A 22,786-nucleotide genomic window follows, 5' to 3' on the forward strand; every position below is an offset into this window, starting at 1 on the left:
TTAGAAATCTAAAAATATTTAGATGGCGCTCAAAGTTTTCCATGTATTTTTATATGGGGAAATAACAATTTTTCGTAGAAATGGTATAGAATTCTTGAAAATCAATATTTTACGATCGGAAAACTCTGGTTCTCCTCAGGAGACTTTCAATAATAATAGCCAATAGTTTATTTAACCATTTTTTAATACTTACGATTTTTTATTTGTCCCCCCGTTGCATTTTTCGGGGTTTTTGTGGGTTTTTGGCGGACCGATAAATTATTATTTAATTGCGATAAAAAATGGTTAAATAAACAATTGGGTATTGTTATTGGGAATCTCCTGCAGATAAACGGAGTTTTCCGATAGAAAAATATTGATTTTTAAGAATTATATACCATTTCTGCGAAAAGTTGTTTTTCCCCATTAAAGTACATGGCAAACTTTGGACGCTTTGAGCGCCCTCTAAATATTTTTTGATTTCAAAATAAAAAGTAGGGGTAAATTTTTGTCGATATAGAACAATCCCAGGGAGTGAGAGCATAAAAATTCCGACTTTACTTTTTAACATACATTTTTGGACCACCCTAATGTACATATGTATCTACTTATAAAAAATGTAAATCAATATCAACTTCGATTAATTTGATAAGGCTAACAACCATCCTTTTTGCTCATTCTGAACGAATGCCTGATTCTCAATTGAGTAACAGAGAATTTGTAAAAGTTCGCGCCGTTATAAATAGTTACATATATTTTTAGAGTGAAACTACATGGTACATATATACATTAGTATGTACATCTTGAAACACTTGTGCGGCGACGTATGTATTTATGTACATAAGTATGTGTACGAGTATACAAAGCGGGGGCAACATTTGATAAGACTGGTAGAATTCACTGCTATTAGTTCAGTTACAAATTGGCAGTATGTGGCTACGGAAACGATAACCGTTACAAATCAAGTGATTCTGCTATAAACTATGTATTGCATCTAATTAAGTGTATGCTAGTTGCATTCTAATACAAAGTGATATTCACTAAACAATTTCTTTTACAAATACATACCTACGCCAGTAAAAGTCAAAGCTAACTTAATAATGGCGACGAACGCCGAAGGTCCTTGTGAATCAAAATTACCTACTGTGTTGAATATAGGGGGAAACTTAACGACAAGCGAGGAAAATGCTTCAAGCACACAGCAAATTACAAGATGCCCAGCCACTAGTGCGCCACAGGATACACAACTGCAGCAACATGAGTATGAAGCTGTGCTCGATATGATAGGTGTGCATGGGGGCGGGTGGTTAAGCGTGTCCTTTATTTTGAACATGTGTGTGTATAATTTCATTTTCCATCTGCAAGGTTTCGGTTGTGCGCAATGGATAATACTGCTGGTGTGCGGCTTGCTTTTGATGGTGGTTATCGACGAAACAGTCGGCATGAGCATCATAACGATCGCTTCACAATGCGATTTTGCTACATCTGCGATTGATAAGGCCATAATGAATGCGTCTAGTTTTGCGGGTATGTGGAGGGCTGTCCTTTATTTTGTACGTTAAAAAATCGTGTTTCAAATTGCTGTAAAATAAAGTTAGTAGCTCTAAATAAGAAAATTTGATACTAAAAAAAACGCAATGATTTGGCAAGAAAAAAATCTAGTTAAAAAACCATGTGAAATATGTACTGAAATAATGCAAGGGACCAAATAACAGTAAAAATTATGTGAATTAGAAAAGTTTAAGCAAAACAGTGAACAAAATGTCTTCCGAGAATGAAGAAGATATAACAAAGTAAAATTCTGAAATAAACAATACTCGTACCCAAAGCAGCCTATATGGCCCACAGCCTTTTCGTGGTCCGTCAAAAGGATACACAGTACAGCTGCTAAGGAAGGGAGGTTTCGCAGATTGCCGCCGAGTGGCGAGGGGCAAAAAATAGTCAAGCCTACAGAAATTGAGATATATAGCATCTTTGCAAAATGAGACTTTATGCAGATTCTGTTGGCTGGATGATCATAAGCCGACTGCCCACGTATCATAGACCAAAGCTTCTAGTCTCCATAGTGCTTAATTTCTTAAATAGCTTAAGGTTGGAGTAAACATATATTGGGTTAGCACCGTACATAGATCTACATACATATATACAGCGGCTGAAACAAATGACTACGCGTTGATTTTTTATTTTAATATTCGTAATGTGGTACAAGCAAATTTTTTTGTTATTTTTCTGTTAAAATACCATCCAAGCTTTAATCAAAACCCCATAAATCACAGTTTAAAACTTTATAAACAATTTGGGAAAATTCAACAAATTTTAAACTTTTTAATCTGAATCTTTATAACATTTTTGGGTATGCTGTCTTACAGTAGAGGTGGAGAAAACATCGATAGTACTGTCGATGCATCGATGTTCTTGCGCTTTTGTTAATCATCGATGGTTGATGGTGACTATCGATGTTTCCTTTGTACTCTTCTGTGAATGTAAAGAACGACGATTTAAAGGAGATACCCAAAAAGTATGAACTTATGAAATTATATTAATTTCTAGTTTATAACATGTTCAAGCAAAAATCTAAATACTTTCGAAGAGGTTTATGTTAAACCCAACTTCCGCCAGATGACTCAGGTGTCCAGATATCTGAAAACCCCATATTTTTGGTCCAATATGGCTCGTATTTGGAATGTACAATACTTTATGAAAGGAAATAGCTCCACAAAAAATCGGTTTGACTTATTTCATTTGTAAAAATATATATTAAAAACCTATTGGGTCGTATTCATAGTCATTCATTAAATTCATACCTAAAGTTAGTTGCGGCTTTTTGACATAATTTTTAGTGGGTTTTATGTCAGAAAAGCTACAACTAACCTTAAGTATCAACTTAGTTTCGACTTTTTCCACCCTAGTTTTTTTCAAAACAATCGATGTTACATGTTGTTTCAAAACATGGAAAACATCGATCTTTCTCCACCTCTATTTTATAGCCCATACAATTTTAGTGTAATGAAGTGCAAGTCTCTACCGGCTGAAAAACCCCGTTGACTTTCAAGAACGTTTTTTTTTGAGATAGCTTTTGCGTTTTTGTTTTATATAACAAGTGCAATTTACATAAACTGGCGTTGATTTTTTAAAATTTTGTTGCGAACATTTGCATTTTATTTCATAAAAAATTACTGTTTATATGGAAAAAAGCGCAAAAATCCGTCACAAAAAAAAAGTTCTCAAAAATCAACGGGATTTTTTAGCCGTCTGAAACTTACACAAAATGGTATGCGCTATAAAACTTCATTCCCCATAAATGTTCCAAAGATTCAAATTAAAAAGTTGAAATTTTGGTGAAAATTTGTTGAATTTTCTTAAATTGTTTATAAAGTTGGAAATTGTGATTTGTATAGTTTTGGTTAAAGCTTGAACAATATTTGTGTAGAAAAGAAACAAAAAAATTTAACTTGAAAAACATCATGAATATTTAAAAAAATTAACACGTATTGGAGCCACTATATGCAGTAGACCGCAGCGCTAGTATACCCTCAAATAATAATAATACCCCTTCAATCGGAAAATGTGAGCTTATTTTTAAGGCTTTTTGAATAAATTGCAAAATTTCAAACTCGGAAAATTAAGCAGTTTATTGTAATGAATTGTGTTGTTTTAGGTAAAGAACAGGTTTTTGTGTTGTTGCTAATAAGACTCTTCTCAATCGAGATTTTTTACATATTTTAAATTCAAAATTTTCATTAAGAACTTGCAAAAATTAAAAAAGAAGTATCTACACCTATAAAAAATATGCACTAATCGGTGCGCTTACCTCCAAAGAAGAATATTTCGCTCTTACCTCGTACAAATTAAGCGCTTCACTTCTCAGAAAGGAATAAGTCAGTTAAGCCTAGTACACTAAGTTATAACGTTGCAAGAAATTAGATAATAGGAGTACTGTAGGGTGCCATATGTATTTATTAGGAATGCTAATCCCGGCATCCCGGCCTTTTTAAGGTTTCGAATATCCCGGAACGCTTGGCAAATAATTCGGGATTTGTAATTTGCAATGATGGCAATAATAGAAACTCCTTTTCTTGATCACTATTGGCTATATATGTATATATTTTTTTAAATTTAATAACTAATATTTTTTTATAAATGTCTAGCTCATTATACATATAAAACCGTGCGATAGTAAATTTACACACAAAAATCAATATATTCGTGAAACCATGGGCCAAATATGTATAGTTTTTCACTCTGACATCAGCAATTCAAAAATCATTTAAAAAATTCAGTGAAATGTGCTTAGACAAGAAGTATGGGTATCGAATTAAAGATGAAATTCTGTCGAATTTAAATAGATTCAAGTTTTTGATGCAGAAGGACTGGTAAGTATTGAAAATGTCCTTTTAAAATTTTATCCTTGAAATTTCGCAATATTTGTTTTTAAAAAAATTAAATGTTAAGGACTGATATAAACTCGATAACGTCCTCAAATTTCGTCCTTCTAACTTTAACCGCTTTACCTATTCGTTCTTGTGAATCCAAAAAATTTTTATGTTTTTAAATTCTAAAGAGATTTTCTCTTGTATTTGGTACCCATAATTTTATTCTACATTGCACTGAATTTTTAAAATAATTTTTGGAATTAATCATATCGTCGTTTAAAGTACAAAACCGCGTATCGTCATTCTGCAAAACCGCGTAACTGACATTGGCTGCCAAAAATTGAATTTGCTCACAGAAGCTCTTGGCTCAATCCTTATCCATTCGTCCTGAAATATACTAGCCAGAAATGCGATTTCTTTATAAAAAAGAGAACCATTGTGAAATATGAGTGTTTTTACTCTCTAAAAAATAATTTATTCAACCTCATATACGTGGTTTTGCATTTTCTTGATACGCGGTTTTGCATTTTGTTGATACGCGGTTTTGTACTTTAAACGACGATATGTTTGAAATTACAAAAGTCCTTTAAAATAAATCCTCACGTCAGAGAGAAAAAATAAAAACGCCACTTTAATTAAAAAGTAGGTTTCAAACCCATTTATTTATTATTTATTTTATGGTAGGAGAGCTTCTCAAACAATATAGACGCAATTTTTTCGATTTAAGTTGTTGAAATTGTGATAACGACACCCCGAAAATCCCGGGATCGGAAGAAGATGAAAAATTAACATCCCTAATATTAACCATTCGTGTTTTTGTATAATATTTTATTTAAGTTGCTATGTCGATTTTTGACTAACTTCCCGAGGAGCTAGAACTTAAACTTAAAACGTAGCCCAGAACCCGATGACAATTTAATGAGCGATAAATTAACCCGCTGGGTGGCGAGATATTTGAAAATCCCGTTTTTTAATCCGGTTTGGTTCATATTTTTTAAAAGCGTCTATTGTTTTTTTAAGTGTCGGGAAATGACTCCACAAACAAATTAGCCGGTAGGTGGTGCGAGTGTTGATAATTTTTGCAAATCTGCATCTATGTTGTGAATTAGTTTACCTTGTATTTGTAGTCCGATTTGGCTCATATTTAGAAAGCTTGTTTAAAAAATATTTTTCTTTTACTAATTTAAGTATTTACTGTTACTTATGATATTTATCGAATGTCTAATGGGTTAGATCCGTAATTTTATATGATAAATGTGTAACGAACAAAACACTTGTAAAGATCTGAATTTACTGAATCAGCTTGAAATGGCTGGACCGGATGGAGAATCACACCATCTAACCATCACAACGACACTGTTTATGAAAATAAAGTTCCCCCCAGGTTCATGCCTCCAATTTCAGTTCAGAATAAATATGCTAAAACTTAGGATCCATGTTGCAAATCTTTTCTCTTTATTGGACAAAAAATATATGTAGCTTAGAGTAAAAGGATTTTCGGTAAAAATTTTGAATTTGTTTCCAAATAACATATAATACAANTTGCTACTGCCAGATAGCCCCAAAGTCCTGTTATCTTTGGGTAAACATGATGAAGCTCTATCAGCTGTTAATTGGATATGTAAACGCAATACCGGTAAAGATTTAAAACAAATTGGTGTAGAAAAATTGAAGGCCGAAACAGAATTGGAAACCGATAGATTGTTTTTAACAAGCAAGTCGTGGTAAGAATCAAAAAAAAAAATTATTATTAATATGTATAAATACAAATAAGTCACGAGAAGCCATTTAAAAGCTCTACAATTTCATAGCTGATCTTGAATTTTGCGTTTCTTCCTTTTATTTCACCTCCTGCCTGTTAAGAATAAATGACGCGCTTCATAATTACCGAGGCTTGGATTTTGGTGAGCTAAAGCGAACAAAAAATTACCTTAAAAAATAACAAAATGCTCTTAATAATCCTTAACCAGTAATTATAATCATAAACAAATTTAAGAGCACCTCTTTTTCATGATCCAATGAGCGGATCTAAACAAAATTACAATTCGCCAAAAAAGTAAAACCTTGTAAATTACCATGCATATTGTATTATTATTCGTAAAAAAAAAGAACATCTCTAGTGGAAAAATGTCAGGTCCCGAGGGCCTGAAGCCAAAAACGGACTAAAAAAGATTAAATTATTTGGTTGTATCTTTCGAAGTAATTGTCATAGGAAAAAATGCTTCGATAATTTGGTGCAGAATAAAATAATTAACATTTCTTTGATACACTCTTTTGACCTAAACAAAGTTATTGTGGTTTTTGCAATCAAAACCAAAATTTTTATAAATATTTCCAAGAAAGTGAATGCTCTTTGCATTATTTAAAGGATAATTCAATGCAGTTGTATCAAACATTTTCTCTTTTAAGGATCATTGCAATTCAGGGGCATACAAGGCAAATGAAAGTCAAAAGTTAAGAAAAATTTTCATAATGCAGTTCTCTATTTCAGCAAAAGGAAAAAAAATTAACAAATTTTTCTAGGGTATACATATTAAGGCGACAGAACCTTTATTAGGTTGAATGGCCAACACTTTGTTGGGAAAGTTTGTATTTAAGTACTCAACGAATTTTGCCTTAGAATGAAATATGCACGATTTGGATTATTAGGGTGACCCTTATATAAAGCAGCGGAGGTTTAACCTCCAGTTAGGGACGGTTGTTCTGGTTATCACTACCTCCCAGTTAAACATCATTATCGACGATTTCGACGTCACGCATATATGTATGTATACGGTGACCAGATTTCTGTGGCCATAAATCGGGACATTTATAAAGCCTCGAATCCGAACCTACAATTTTGTGTTTAGAATAAAACGACATAACTTCTTTTTTTAGAGAAAAATTTTAATAATTAGCACAAAAATGTATACACACAATATATATGGTGGAGAGAATGTAAATAGAGAAGAGACATTTTAGAAGTTTTGGCTACTTTTCTGTTTTGCTCGTTAAACGAGTTTGCTTTGGAAAACGCTTATTTTCTTTTTTACATTCTGTATATGAAAAAAATTTTTCGTTTTAATTTTTGAAAACAGAAACGTTGTTTTCAAAGTATCAAGGAACTTTAACTACTTTATACATATGTAAAGAGTTGAAATGTTGATTACTCATTTTACTCGAAATGTTGATTAATCATAAAGCAACTTACTCAAATATTTATTTTTTTTGGTTAATCAAAAATTTTGCTTACTCGAGTAACTGAACTTTTGAGTAATCATAATTTCCAATTAATCGAATAATTGAGTTATTTACTTTATGATTAATTAAAATTTTGAGTAATCAATTAATCGCACAGCCCTAGTACCAACACCTTCCGCAAAAAAAAATACCAAAAATTAACGTTAAGTCCTAGCTATTTCAAATTTTCACTTTGAATTGAATGGGCTACAAAATTGAGTACTCAGAATGTCTCTTAGAAATCTATTTGAAGAGCTCAAAATTTTGATGCAACTTTGTCGAATTTTGCTAATTTTTGTACAAATTTTGAAAATTTGACTTATATGGTCTTTGTTAGATAACGAGCTATGCATTCATAAAAAAGTATTAAGCCTTAAATATTCGCCAAAGAATGTTAAAATGTTTCCTTCATATTTGTATTTTTCATATCGATGATTTTTTTGGGGGAATTAGTGTTATTTTTTACGATTCCACTTAATTTAAGTTAGAATTGTTTCATTAAAAAAACAAAAAAAAATACAAATAATTATACAAGTAATTTTTAAGCAAAAAACAAAACCGACTTCAATTCTCATATAGAAATTTAAAAGTACCGTTAATTTTTTACCGATCCAATGAACGGATCTAAACTAAATTAATAATGGGACCACCTCTGAGGTATATTTCCTTATAGAAATCTGTTAATGTGGTCCAAAATTATGCGTTAACATACATAAAAAAATTATTCCGACAAATTGATAACTTCGTTTTTGAAGTCGGTTGAAAACCCATAAAAAAAATTAAGAGCAGAATGATAGACTGCAAGAGTACCAGTTTGACAGAATAAAAAATAACCAAAGATCATAGAAAATAAGGATGCTGGCTATATTTATGGCTCCCTTATATTTTATGTCCTTTGTGATAACAAAATTGCTGGCAAGTTTTTACGAAAAATTGGTTTTGGGCCAGAGTACAGGAAAACTCTTATTAAATTAATAAAGAAAACACTGAAACTCGGGACTTAATCGGTGCAAATATGAAAAATCGGGACACTTATACGTCCCGACTATAAAAAAAATATTCAGCGGGACAATTTTCTCTAAATCGATACTGTCCCGCCAAAATCGGTACGAATGGTCACCGTATGCATATAACATGTGATCGATAAAGCCGTCGTAATTAACTAGAGATTCTACCTCCGATTTGTGTTAACCAGACATTGAACAACCGGCCGTTGATGTTAACTAGACATGGTGCCCTTAGGATCAGTTCTTTATCCGAAATATATATTATTGTACTGCGAACAAATTTTAACATTAAAATTTTGACTTTGATTGCAAAAATCTGCATTAATCCGTAATGGTCACACCTCCAAAAAATAGCGTAATGGTTACACGATGTTCAGTAGACCCCAAGCCAATAAATAGATGCCACGTACGTTCTATTTTATATATGTATCGACTATCCTACATTGACCTACATTGACCTTAAGTCTAAAACTTTCTCTTTGCTACCTGACAGGATTTTTACCAACTTTTAAATTATAACGGGTCAAAAAAATTAAATAAAAGAAAAACTTTGTAAAAAATTTAGGGTTTTTGCTATATATCAAAAAGCTTGTATTTGGGTGAACTTTCAAAAACGTATATTTGTTTTAAATATCAAATAGTTAGTTTCGCAAGGCTCGTAAAATTTAAGGATAAACTAAATAAAAGGAAAATCGTTTATTTTTGTACGCTAAATTAATTATTTAACTTATTTTAATAAAAAGTAAGTAATTTTTAAATATATATATATTACATTAATCGCGTCTACCAAAATCGACGCGCAATGTATGTATGTATTTGCCTAGTGAGAACAAACCTAGACAGGGTGGTAGGACAGGGTAGTAGAATAAATTATATAGGAATGTGTTGACATCGGTGATTCCAGTAAGACATATGTAATAGGTTTGTTCCACAAGCTACTCGAAGTCACTTCGACTTACACATACGCGTTCCTCAAGTAGGTTTTAGAGTTTATTTGATATACGCTGACATTTTGCACTTTGATCGAGTTTTTCTACAAGCAGCTTGTGGAACAAACCTAATTTTAATTAATCTTATATTTTTTTGCAATGAGGAGACTCTAAATAACACTGTGGAACAAATTCAGGTTAACAAAAGTTAGGTCGATTCTGAGAGTGAGGGGTGAAAATAGAGGCTAAATTAGAAGACCCGTATCGCGGCGTTTGTTTATGTTAGTTCGAATTTTTTTTTAATCGACCTTCGAACTTTGCAGTCAAATGCCGATTTTCTGCATATTGTTTAAATGGTTTTTTGGCTATAACTCGTCGACTAATTGATATTTTTTCAATCTGTTAAATCCAACTTATTGCTAGAGACCTGTGCAACAATTAAAATTAAAAAAAAATTGATTTAGAAAATTTGTGTAGTGCTTATGAAGCAAAATGTTGGAAATTTTTTTTTCATGCTTTTTGAACATATTTTCCACAAAACTAAGTCTTTTTTGCTTTCTGTTTGATCTATAATATGCTTCTCAGTTTCTTCAATAAATTTCATTTGAAAAGAAAACAATCATAACACAAAACTTGCGTTTTCCAGCTTAATATTAATTTACTTCTTATTTCTTATTTACCAATTTTTTTCAGTGTTGGTTTTGAAGAAACATTGAAAAAGAAATTATAAAAATATGGGAAAAAATATTATTTTGAAATGTAGTTATGAAAAGTTTTAAGTAAAAAAATTAAATAAATTAAATTAATGATTTGGCCAGTTGCCGTTTAGCAGACCAAGATATTAGAGAGAGTAGTGATGTTGATCCACAGCCGCCTGCTAAACGGCAACTGGCCAATATACATGTATGTGTACGTAATTACAATACTGGCTATATATAATTCTGCTATATTTAATTCTGCCTTGCTCGTGTGGGCAATAAGTTGATTGGTCTTATGATACAAAAAAGTAGGTGCAGTGCCAATGAACTCTTCGATACATCTTGCGTTGGTATTCAACCTGCAGACCTGGAGTTTTTGCAAAACTCTAATAAGAAATATTATTGCGGTGCCTGCGCTTCTGCGCGACGAAAGTCATTTCCTTCGCCTTCTCCACCCGCTGTTCTCGATGTAAGGGTCTGATTATGCATACTTCGCATAACTTCGCACAACCATTTNACGCTTCTGCGCGACGAAAGTCATTTCGTTCGCCTTCTCCACCCGCTGTTCTGGATGTAAGGGTCTGATTATGCATACTTCGCATAACTTCGCACAACCATTTGTACCAGTGCAATAAAAATGTTACTTAAGAAAATGTGAAGCAAAATCTAAACTCAACAGATCGCTAAGTTTTTAAAAGTTCTGCTAATTTCTGGGTAATGGAATACATACAAATTAGATACAAAGTACATACGAAATTACAGTTTGAAGTTTATGCGAAGTTGTGCGAAGTTATGCGAAGTATGCATAATCAGACCATAAGGCTCTCGCCAAATCAAAGTGAACATACTAACAAACAACAGGAATACACTCTCTATACAGTGTCATTGTCTCACTCCGTGATGAGAACGTTCGTATGAGTAGCATGATCAGTGCACTGTNCGAAGTTATGCGAAGTATGCATAATCAGACCATAAGGCTCTCGCCAAATCAAAGTGAACATACTAACAAACAACAGGAATAACTTTGCACTCTCTATACAGTGTCATTGTCTCACTCCGTGATGAGAACGTTCGTATGAGTAGCATGATCAGTGCACTGTGCGAAGACAATAATAAATTAGAAAGAAAGGCCGACAGTATGCACTCGGATATCATCTCTCTGCAGCGAAATCTGTGTGATACGAATGAAGCAATTGCTGCACTCATCAGGGAAACTTCATATTGTACCTAATATCATAAAATAAATGCACCTAAATGAGACAGATTGACCCTAAAACAAGTTACATCATTCGTTTGTAGTTTTTTTTTTTTTTTAAATTTTAGTTAAAATATCAGTACAAAAGATGGATGTACATTAGATTGCATCACCAAAAAAAGTTGCGGGATTACAAAGATTATTATATTTTAAGACGTCCACCAAAATGTTTCGGAAAAATATTAAGATTTCCGTGAACTGGACCGATTTGAAAATACCTCCAAAACTGGAGCTTTTTATGAATAAAAATAGTCAATAACAAACAAAAAATTAAATTTGTATGGTGTCATAAAGAAATTAATTTAAACACACTGAAATCCATACAATCATTCTTGGGTTGTAAAAATTAATACATTTGTTTTCTAATCAGAAAATTGTTCAAGAAGATATATTGGATTTTTTATGAAGCTACTCAGATGTCTCCAAACATAAAGACACTAGTATATAATTACTACTCCTAATGGGACTCTCTCTCAATATACTTCTATCTTTTAATATATTTTTAGGCATGACACCGTGAAGAATATTTGGATGGAAACTCGTCCGTTGTTCCGCCGTCCATACGCTCTAAATTTTTTGATATGTTGTACTGTTACGGCCGGGATGTTCTTCAGGTAATAATAATTGTTCTTTGGTTCCATCTGCATATTTACACGCAAAAGGTATACATTTTTACAAAAGGTATACATTTTTACAAATTTACCAATTTTGAGTTATTGAGTTGACTTGATTAACCTTTGGATGTTTCATGTTATACCTAAACCCAGAATACCGCGCGTACACGGAAACCACATAATTCACAATGTCATTTGCCTGAATGCAGAGTTAAGTCTCGTAAAAAAACTTTCAAACTTGGTTTCCCAAAAATTTCATTTTTAAACATTTATGTTTCTGACATGCGGGGGACAATAACTATGTAATAAGTAGGGCTCAGAGAATATGAGCTCAAAATTCGAAAATATGAGCTTTAAAAAAGTAAAATGCAATTAAAAATATTATCATAATATTTTATTGCCGGAACAAAAATAAATAATACATGTATTTTAACGAGAAAAGAACGAAAACAATTCATTCAAAAATGCAATACATATTTAAATATGTGTAAAATTAGTTACTAATCAAGCAGAGAGTTACAATCTGGTGTAAACAGAAAATTGGAAATTTAATACAGGGGTTCAGATGAATTTGTGGGAAAAAATTATGTGTAATTTCTTTGTCAAAAGATGTCGCACTAAATTTAAGTGGTTGTAAGTTAAATAAAGCAAAAATAGTACTTTTTTGCAAAATATGCATTAACGATTGAATTCCCCTTTAAAGGAAATTTCGTGATTAAATAGTAAAGACAACTTAACTATTTCCATTCCTCGATTCCTAGCCCTAGTTAAAAGTATTGTACAATAATTGAACTTTTTACCAAAAGGTGCAATCGCAGCCCACAAAACAAATTTGATGGGTTAATGCAAATTACGCTCGAAATTTGGCGCGCAGACTTAAACAATTTGATATTTTATTGCATGTGAAATATGCATTATGTACACGGTGACCATTCGCACTGTCCCAAATAGGGGTATTTGCTATAAGCTAACTTTAAGTTGATTAGGAAGGAGCTAAAAGTCACTTATTATCTGTATATATTCTTTGACGAAAGCTAACTATATTTCTATGGCGATGGCCGCGAAATAGCCAAGGGTGGTTACCTGTGCATTAGCTGTAGTCAAGGGTGGCTACCTCTGCATTTGATATAACTAACTTGTAACTAACTAATCTTGGACATAAAATATCAATAGGACAAACAAAATATTTTTTTAAATTATTTTATAAAATTTCATATTTGTTTACATATTCTCCTGTAGGTGGTCCCATATTCCAACTCCGTCAGACATAACTTCAAAATGATAATATGAAATTTCGATCTTCCTTTTATTTGTCTTCAATTCGAAAAAGTATTTGCGAAGTGCAGGATATTTAAATAGAAATGCGTTTAAAGAAAACAATCTCCGTCATTACTCCTGCATTACTTGTCAACTAGTTTCAAGTTAGCTTTTTGTAGCTAACTACGGGTTATATATTTTTATAGAAATCCCGCAAGAAAGCTAACCACAAGTGGGTTATTTTTTATCAATTGATAATTTTTTTCTGCTGGGTTAAGAACGTTTGCGGGTTGCCACAATTGTTCTCTGGCAGCGACGCGACCATAAAAACCAAAACAATTTTCCAAGTGAGTGCAAACTTTTGCAGGGCAGTGCAAGTGCCCCGATTTTTCATATTTGTACCGATTAAAGGCCGATTTTCAGTGTTTTATTTATTAATTTAATAGGAGTCTGCCTAAAATATGTTACTGCTTTGTTTTTCCTAAAAACAAAATGGGATGTTCGCATTCGATGCTTGGGAAATGTCCCGATTTTCTCCACAGAAATCTGGCCAACGTAAAAATGTACCTATATAAAACTACTAATATGTTAATTTAATTTAAAAATTTTTCTTTTTAAGCTCCACCGGCATGTCTCTTTGGTTTTCAGAGATCCAAAATAGAGCTAACTCAAATACAAATGGAAGTCATCTGACTATTTGCGAATTGATTGATCTTTCAATACAGGATGATGAAGCGCTAGCCAATTCTACGCAGGTGCGTGTCTTTGTATCCTTACAGGGTTTTTACACGATATGCATTTGCATATGTAATTAAATTATGTAGTTAAAAAAATATCAGCTTTCATTAAGAAGTTATAAGTGTTGAATCTTTGTGGACATTAGTTAAATTGTTGACTATGTATTATCAAAACACGTAATTCATGGGAGATGTTCTCCTATTTCTTGTGTGGCGCTGTAACTGTCTAAGCGATTTTTTGTCGAGTTCTATAAAAAACGCTAGTCGTTTCAATTTTTTACTACACTGAGACAACTTTTTAAAAAAAAGTTATGGTGTTAATGATGTTTTTATACATTTGATGAGCATGAAATTGTATTATAACTTTGGTGCGTCGATTGTAAGAACCAGAATAAGAAGAGATATACCCATTAAAATGGGTACTTATATGATCAGAACGTCGAGCTGAGCCGATTTAGGCATATCCGTCTATCCGTCTGTTTGTATTGTAAGCACTCCAGTCTCTATCCGGATGAAATTTGTCGTAACCGGAAAAATCGGACCAATATAACATATAGCTCCCATACAATTGAGATCTTTTATTATAATTCCTCCATTTATGCAACTAGGAACGTGAATTTTCGCACTTGTTTCACTAATTATCAACATAATACTTATAGTGAAAGTTACAAAGATCGAGTCACTATAACCTATAGCAATCATTCAACTGATTGCTATATATGGGGTTTTACTTCAAAATTCCTTTATTTGGACACCTAAAACCAAGAAATTTCGTGAGCTATTTTCTAAATAATCATACAAAGTCTACTGAGAAAATCATCCAGATCCGTCCTGTATCGAATGGATTTAAGCAAGTGCCATATCTTGTCGGCCAATTTTTTTCTATGGAAAAACTTTCCACTGCGCCGTTTTTATGGCAATTACATCGCCAAAATCTAAAGTATATATGGATATATTTTTACAAAGTTACTGATACCACAGCAAAGTGCAAGCATTGCTTTAAAGCCCTAAAGTTTCGTGGGAACGTATCAAATGTTGAATTTTTTATCTAATGGCGATTAAGTTTCTACAAAAAATATTGGCTTCTCATCGTTCTCTTCTTAGTGTTTGTTAACTAATGAATAAATCGACACCTGAGTGGAAGATCGATTTATCTCGCCACCAGTTCGAAAACGCCCCATTTTGGAAAGTTTTCTGAGATAGGGTATTTTCAACCAATTCTGAGTTCTGAATTACAACAACAACAAATGCAGGGACGGTAATCATTATGAGTTAAATAATTTAAATCAGCATTAACCCATTATTTCATGATTTTTATTTTTTTCGCTTAAAAATAATAATTATTATTGAGTTTTATTTTTTCGCTCAACGGAAATAATTATCATTTGATTTTTAGTTTTTCGATCACAAATAATGATTATTTTATGATTTTTATTTTCTCCCTCAGAAATAAAAATTATTAATGATTATTTATAAAACTGAAAAGGCCATACAGACGCAAACTTCTGACATTTTGACCCAAAAATTTTGGGGCTTAACCCTTTTGTTAAGGTTTCGCTACCTTTAAAAAGAATTCGTCGGGAATTACGCTGGTATAGCTTTTGAATATTTTGAATGATCATTATTTTTAAAGTGAAAAAGTAAAACTCAATAATAACACAGGTCTACAAAAAAATCGATGAGAGATTTCTTTGACCAAACCTAGCCTGCTATATGTTTTTGGGGTCGCCTAACATGAATCTGAAGTCCGTTTTGCTCCATCACGTCTAAATTTTTTCGTAACCTCAAACAACACCTCGGATTTTCTCTGTCACGTAAAACTTCAGATTCATGTTCAGCGACCCTAAAAACATACAACAGACTAGGTTTGGTCAAAGGAACGCCTCATCGATTTTTTTGTGGACCTGTGTAATTATTATCTTTGAGCGAAAAAATAAAAATCATCAAATAATCATTATTTTTGATCGAAAAAAAAAAACAAAAATCAAGTAATAATAATTTGATTTGAGCGAAAAAATTAAACTCTAATATTAATTATTATTTTCATCTTTATTGATTCAACTCGAAGAATAAAAATCACTGTAAATTACAGTAGAACGTACGAACACAAATACGTGAGTATAGTTAAAATTGTTCTACGACGATTACAACTTGTTAATTTTTTTCGTTAAAATTGTAAAAATAATGATTATATTCCGTCCCTGAAAAAATGTGCCGCAATGCGTTGTGACTTTTCAGACTTTGCGTGAAAAGCGCATAACGCAACAGGTATGTCACAGATAAACACCTGAAAATCACTTTCGCTTTGTTGCATATAGAAGGAAGAAAAATTATCAATATAAGTAGGTATCGATACTTTCGGTTTACTNACAATTTGATTTGAGCGAAAAAATAAAACTCTAATACTAATTATTATTTTCATCTTTATTGATTCAACTCGAAGAATAAAAATCACTGTAAATTACAGTAGTACGTACGAACACAAATACGTGAGTATAGTTAAAATTGTTCTACGACGATTACAACTTGTTGATTTTTTGGTGAAAATTTAAAAAAATAATTACTATTTTCCGTCCCTGATAAAATGTGCCGCAATGCGTTGTGACTTTTCAGACTTTGCGTGAAAAGCGCATAACGCAACAGGTATGTCACAGATAAACGCCGGAAAATCACTTTCGCTTTGTTGCATACAAAAGGAAGAAAAATTATCAATATAAGTAGGTATCGATACTTTCGGTTTACTCATCTAAGTTGTATCGAAATAACGATTTGAGTAAAATCATTTAAGTGTCAGTCGCTGTGGTGTAGTGGTAGGCAGTACGCGCTTTCACTCATCAGCACTTGGGTTCAAGCCCTGGTCAAAGCAACATAAAAAAAATATAAAAAAGGGNCTGATTTACGCACAGTGCGCGCTTTCACTCATCAGCACTTGGGTTCAAGCCCTGGTCAAAGCAACATAAAAAAAATATAAAAAAGGGTTTTTCTTAACAGCGGTCGTCCCTCGGCAGGCAATGGCAAACCTCCGAGTTTCTGCCATGAACAGCTTCTCATAAAAATACAATCGCCGTAAGGAATCGGCGCAAAACTGTAGGTCCCACCGCTTTGTGTGACAACATCCAAATGCGTGCCAAATGATCTTTTCTTTCAAATTTTACACTGCTGGAAAATGTAAATAAGGAAAAAACTTATTAATTCAGCTAAAGTTAAATCTGTGGAAAATTAACAATANGACTGTAGGTCCCTCCGCTTTGTGTGACAACATCCAAATGCGTGCCAAATGATCTTTTCTTTCAAAGTTTACACTGCTGGAAAATGTAAATAAGTATTAAAATTTAAAAACTTATTAATATAACTGAAGTAAATGGAAAATTAACAATAAAATAATTTTTTCGCAAAATCTATAAAGGGCTCTTTTATTTCTCAAAAAACCCTGTNAACTGTAGGTCCCACCGCTTTGTGTGACAACATCCAAATGCGTGCCAAATGATCTTTTCTTTCAAATTTTACACTGCTGGAAAATGTAAATAAGGAAAAAACTTATTAATTCAGCTAAAGTTAAATCTGTGGAAAATTAACAATAAAATACTTTTTTTCGCAAAATCTATAAAGGGCTCTTTTATTTCTCAAAAAACCCTGTGTAACATTTATTCGTCGCCACGCTGTTTGTATATTTTTATATGAGAATTGAAGTTGGTATTGTGTTTTGCTTAAAAATTATTTGATTTAGGTTTTAATTTCTTGTATTTTGCGCGGGTATTTTTTAGAATTTCTATTTTAATTTATACATAAACTTTTTACTCAAATGTTCTTTTTTTATAGATCTGCAGCGATCACATCAGCAACAAAACTTATATTGATTCGATTTTACTTGGGCTGTGCTTTGTCGTGGGCTATGCTTTGTTAGGCCCGGTAATAAATATATTTGGACGCAAAGCTACAATTATTGGATCTTTACTTTTGAGTGCCATATTCTGCGTTCTTATGCTAGTGTTGGTTAATCCAATGGCGATCGTCATATGCTTTATTCTATTTGTCACTATGCCAGGTATCTGCATATCGCTATTGGGCAGCGGAGTGGTCGATCTGGTGCCTACACATTTGCGGTATTTAAATATTCAAATGACTAAGAGTTATTAATAGGGACGGTAATCATTATGAAATAGTAAATTAATTTATGGTTTCTATTTTATTTTCGCTTAAAAATAATAATTATTAATTGGTTTTATTTTTTCGCTCAACGAAAATAATTATTAGTTGACTTTTATTATTTCGATCAGAAAAAATTATTATTTTATGTTTTTTATTATTCCGCTCAGCGATAATAATTATTATAATGTTTGATTTTTCCACTTAAAAATAATGATTATTTATAAAATTTAAATGGTCCTACAGACCCAACCAATTGAGCCACTCCTTTTATAAGGGTGTCGCTACTCCTGAAAAGGAAATCACGCTGGTGTAGCTTTAGAGTTTATTAAACAATCATTATTTTTAATTGAAAAAATAGAAACCATGTAATAATAATTTCCTTTGAGCGAAACAATAAAACTCAAATATAAATTAATATGTATTATGGAACGAATTTCCGTCATCCCTTGTCAAATTTGGTTTGGAGACAAACCGGTTTCGGCGTTGTGCCATCTTCAGTGTCATTTTTCGCCGAACGCCGAAACCGGTTTGTCTCCAAACCAAATTTGACAAGGGATGACGGAAATTCGTTCCATAATACATCATACACCCACCCTGTCGGAAACAACAACAACCAAAAAGGAAATAAATTAATATCTCTAATCCTTATTGATTAAACTCCAACTAAAAAAATCACTGATTACAATTTGTTGATTTTTTTTGTTAAAATTGAAAAAAATAATGATTATTTTCCGTCCCTGGTTTTTAAATTGCAACAAAAAGTAATACCATTATTCCGTAGTGGCAAAGCTGTTTGCATTTGGTCATTGCTTGGGCGTGCTGGGAGCATTTTCGGAAGCAATGTTATCGGTGCGTTATTAGCCTCTTACTGCAATTTCACATTTAGCTTCTTCGCTGGCTCCGTAATTGGTAAGTGCGAAATCCAAACTCAATAAAAATAATTGCAAACTATATAGTAATCTACTTATTTATTTATGTTAACTGTTTTATTTTGTTTTTACATAGTTTGTATGTTCCTCACAATCATACTGCCTATTTGAGTACAACAAATACTTCTGACGACTGTTAATTAAATCGAAAGCTGTGAGCGTACCTTCGTTGTTGAAGTGAATCAATTATTTTGTCAAAAAGTGTATTATACATATAAATATATATGTACATATGTCTAAGATGACAATGGTATAACATTCTTATGTGCTCTCTTTTTGCATATACAAATAAAGTTAGTGCAAGTATTGTACTCTATCCGCCATCACGTCTTCTAATTTCATCTGCGCTGATTACCTCCGCATAACAGGTTATGGGCTTTTAATTAACTGTGAACACGTGCACATTTTTTGTTTCGAAATTTTTGGATAAAATAAAAAATAATCTTGTTAGAAATATTTTTTTTTTCAAAAGTTCGGAAATGGTGTCAAATTTAGTTTCGTATCCATTTGAAAAATTGCGGGGTCGTGAGAACTTCGATATATGGGAACAACATGCGAAATCGTACTTTGTGATTAAAGGCTGCTTTAAGATTGTGGAAAATGGACTATCAAATTGAGCTACGGAAAGTGAAAAATCATTAGATGAACGTACGCTAGCCGAAATTACGTAAATGATAGCTCCCTGCAACTTTGGTTATATCGCTACAGCTGAGACTGCAAAAGCTGCATGGGACGCACAGTGTTTTGGCTATATGGAGACAGGTAGAAAAAAGTCATGGTAACAGTTGGTAAAAAAACCATTTTGGGCTTAGAGAGGGACAACTAAAAGTCACAAATATCAAATTTCATATAAATATTTTACTCACCCCCTTTCCACGAACGGTACATTTCCACAAACAAGAAATACTGGAATCGGCGCGGTAACGACTAATCAGTTTAGTTGCCCTTAACCGTTTAACCCAGTAAATCAAGTGTTTCTTTTTCAACTGTAGTCAATTATTTAAGTGTCATGGAATATTGAAGAGAAGGTATTTGTCATTTATTTCGTATTTTCCTATTTTTTTATCAACAAATTTACTTTGAAATGTAGATACTACGGATTATTAGTAAAAAAAGTGTGAGTACCGGCCCCTCAGGTCTTAAAACTAGACGCATGTTTTAGAGAATTTTATATATATATAATATATAATTGAATCTTTTCACGCTACTTTGCAAATATATCCAATTTTNGATTTCTAATATATAATTGAATCTTTTCACGCTACTTTGCAAATATATCCAATTTTCGATTTTCTTATTTTTGATTTTCAGTTTCTTTTTGCATAATTTCGCAAAAGTAATTTTTCGAACAACAGAAAAATCTCACAAAATATTGGGAGAAAAGGTAGTATTTACAGTTATGTAATTTTAAAGCATAATCTTTTTTTCTGAGAGTGGAAAACGGAAAGCAAAAATTCATCACATTTAATGACTGGGCCCACATTTTTTGAGAGTTTCGAACATCCCAGTGATCCCATACTCCCCATAATTTATATATAGGGTTTTCTAATAAAAGAGAGAATGCAAACTAAATTTCGTCGCAATCGGATTTCCCATTTTTCCATATAATTAATTCCACCAAATATGCCTAATATTTTTTTTGAAGTGTATTTTTTGAGTTCACAATTCTCGTTATGGCTTAGTTTACTGCGAGAAAAATTGTATACATCATTAAGCAAAACCTACAAGAACGTGAATATGTATATTGGATCGCAGGGAATGCAAAACTTGATTTTCGAGGCGCAGAGGGTTGTGAAATTATCGGCATCTTGAAAACAAATTGTGGGCGAAATCACATAATATATAAGTATTAAATATAAGTATTTGTGAAAAGTATAAAGTATAAAGTATTTGTGAGAAGTATAAGTGAAAAGTATTAAATATATGTTTTTCACCTTTCTGACAACTCCCGCTATTTTAAAACTCTTTGATAGAATGTTCAGTTAGATATAATGAGATTAACTTTTATAGTCATATGAGGGCGGTATCACGCCCATCTTCCAAAATTCCAAATAATATTACTTCTCTTCAAGGGATTGTTGTTAGTATCAGTATTGAGTAAATTAGCGTCCTTAAATTTCGAAATATCCAAATTTCGGAAATTTACCGTTCTATGAAAAGGGGGGAAAAGGGGTAATTTTGGTCCGATTTCAAGGATTTTCAATGTTTTGCTTTTATGTGGCAAGAACAATAAGTGTAGTACAAATTGGTAGAACGGTTACCGAGATACATATATGTGATCATAAGTGGGCTGTGCCACGCCCATTTTCCAAAATTTTATCATAAACGTACATATGTCTTGGTAAAGAATTATTGCAAGCATAAATTTTGAATGAATTAGCTTTAGTATTAACTGATTTATCGAAGATATCGTATTTCCCTAAATTACCGTTATATGGGATGTGGGCGTGGTTATTGTCCGATTTTTTAAATTTTCGGCCATTTAGTATGCTGTGCCAATGCCAAAAACTGCGGCAAATTTGGGAGAATTTGGTGGAGCGGTTACCAAGATAAACACATGTAATCATAAATGGGCGTGGCTACGCCAATTTTCAAAAAATAAATAATATTATTCTTATTTTTCGTCTAAAAATCATTGTAAATATCAGGCCAAAATCGCTTAGGCGGTTACGGCGTCAATAAAAAAGAAAAAGAAGAGATTCTGCAACTTTTGGGGTAGGCCATTGGTATAGCAATGGACTCTATTTTTTAGATTTTTTAAATTAATGAAATACTAACACATTTTGTCCAATTCAACTCAGGCTAAGTAAAATCAAATATGTACATTAATCCAAATTATAAGCATACTACATTGCAGAGGAAGAAATAATCTACATATTTGCAGAGAAAATTACTACGCTACGACTTATCCCTATAGCGTAATCAACTGTTATCGTCTTCCTATACGTTTGACCACACGCTTGGATACTTGTACTTGGCGTATGAGTAACATTACTTCTTGCTCATATTTCATACAAAAGAAATCATTGAATTAACTATTTGATCACTCGAAAGTGATAAGTCGCGGCGTAATACTTTTCACTGCAATTATGTAGAGAATTTCTTCCTCTACCATGTGGTGTATTTACCTTTTTGATTAAGGCATTTCATTTGAAGTAGGAAGAGTTCTTGACTTTGCATTAGACAAGATTTTTTAGTTTATCATGAATTTAAAAATTCTAAAAAAAAGAGATAGTTAAAACATTTTATAATTCCTCTCCTTGAAAAACGATTGGAATAAATACGTATTCCTCTGTCGGAAAGTTATTCCCCGCTACTCCATAGAGATTAATTGACAAAAAAGTTATTCCGTCGTCGCACAGTGGTCGGAGAAGCCATGTTTTACACGAAAAATTAGAAGGGCCTTTAAGAATATAATAAAACTGTATTGTTATAATGCTTAATCCGAATATGCCATAAAATTTTTAGTTTGATAGTTGACAGCTGTCAATTCATTTGCCAACTTCTCTAAAAAAGTCAATAATATGGCCGTAAGGGTTTGCTAATATAAAACTTCTTAAACTATTCTAAATAATTTTTCTTCAAATTCTTCTATTTATCTATAAATCGAAAATGAAATGATTTGAATCAAATTCGATGT

General features: G+C 32.3%; 1 protein-coding gene across 1 annotated transcript; it reads left to right on the plus strand.

Annotated features, from left to right (window-relative positions):
• Positions 1-1,056: 1,056 nt before the first annotated feature.
• Positions 1,057-19,464, plus strand: LOC108363200 (uncharacterized). Its single transcript, XM_017616488.1, has 8 exons — positions 1,057-1,266; positions 1,345-1,506; positions 5,887-6,076; positions 11,967-12,074; positions 13,951-14,086; positions 17,888-18,171; positions 18,999-19,126; positions 19,223-19,464. Exons 1-8 carry the CDS (start codon positions 1,080-1,082, stop codon positions 19,255-19,257), a joined length of 1,230 nt encoding a protein of 409 aa, XP_017471977.1. The 5' UTR covers positions 1,057-1,079; the 3' UTR covers positions 19,258-19,464.
• Positions 19,465-22,786: the final 3,322 nt, after the last annotated feature.

Source organism: Rhagoletis zephyria, unplaced genomic scaffold (genome assembly GCF_001687245.7).
Source record: "Rhagoletis zephyria isolate East Lansing unplaced genomic scaffold, Rhagoletis_zephyria_1.1 Rzeph_scaffold_01213, whole genome shotgun sequence".
Classification (NCBI taxonomy): Eukaryota; Metazoa; Arthropoda; class Insecta; order Diptera; family Tephritidae; genus Rhagoletis; species Rhagoletis zephyria.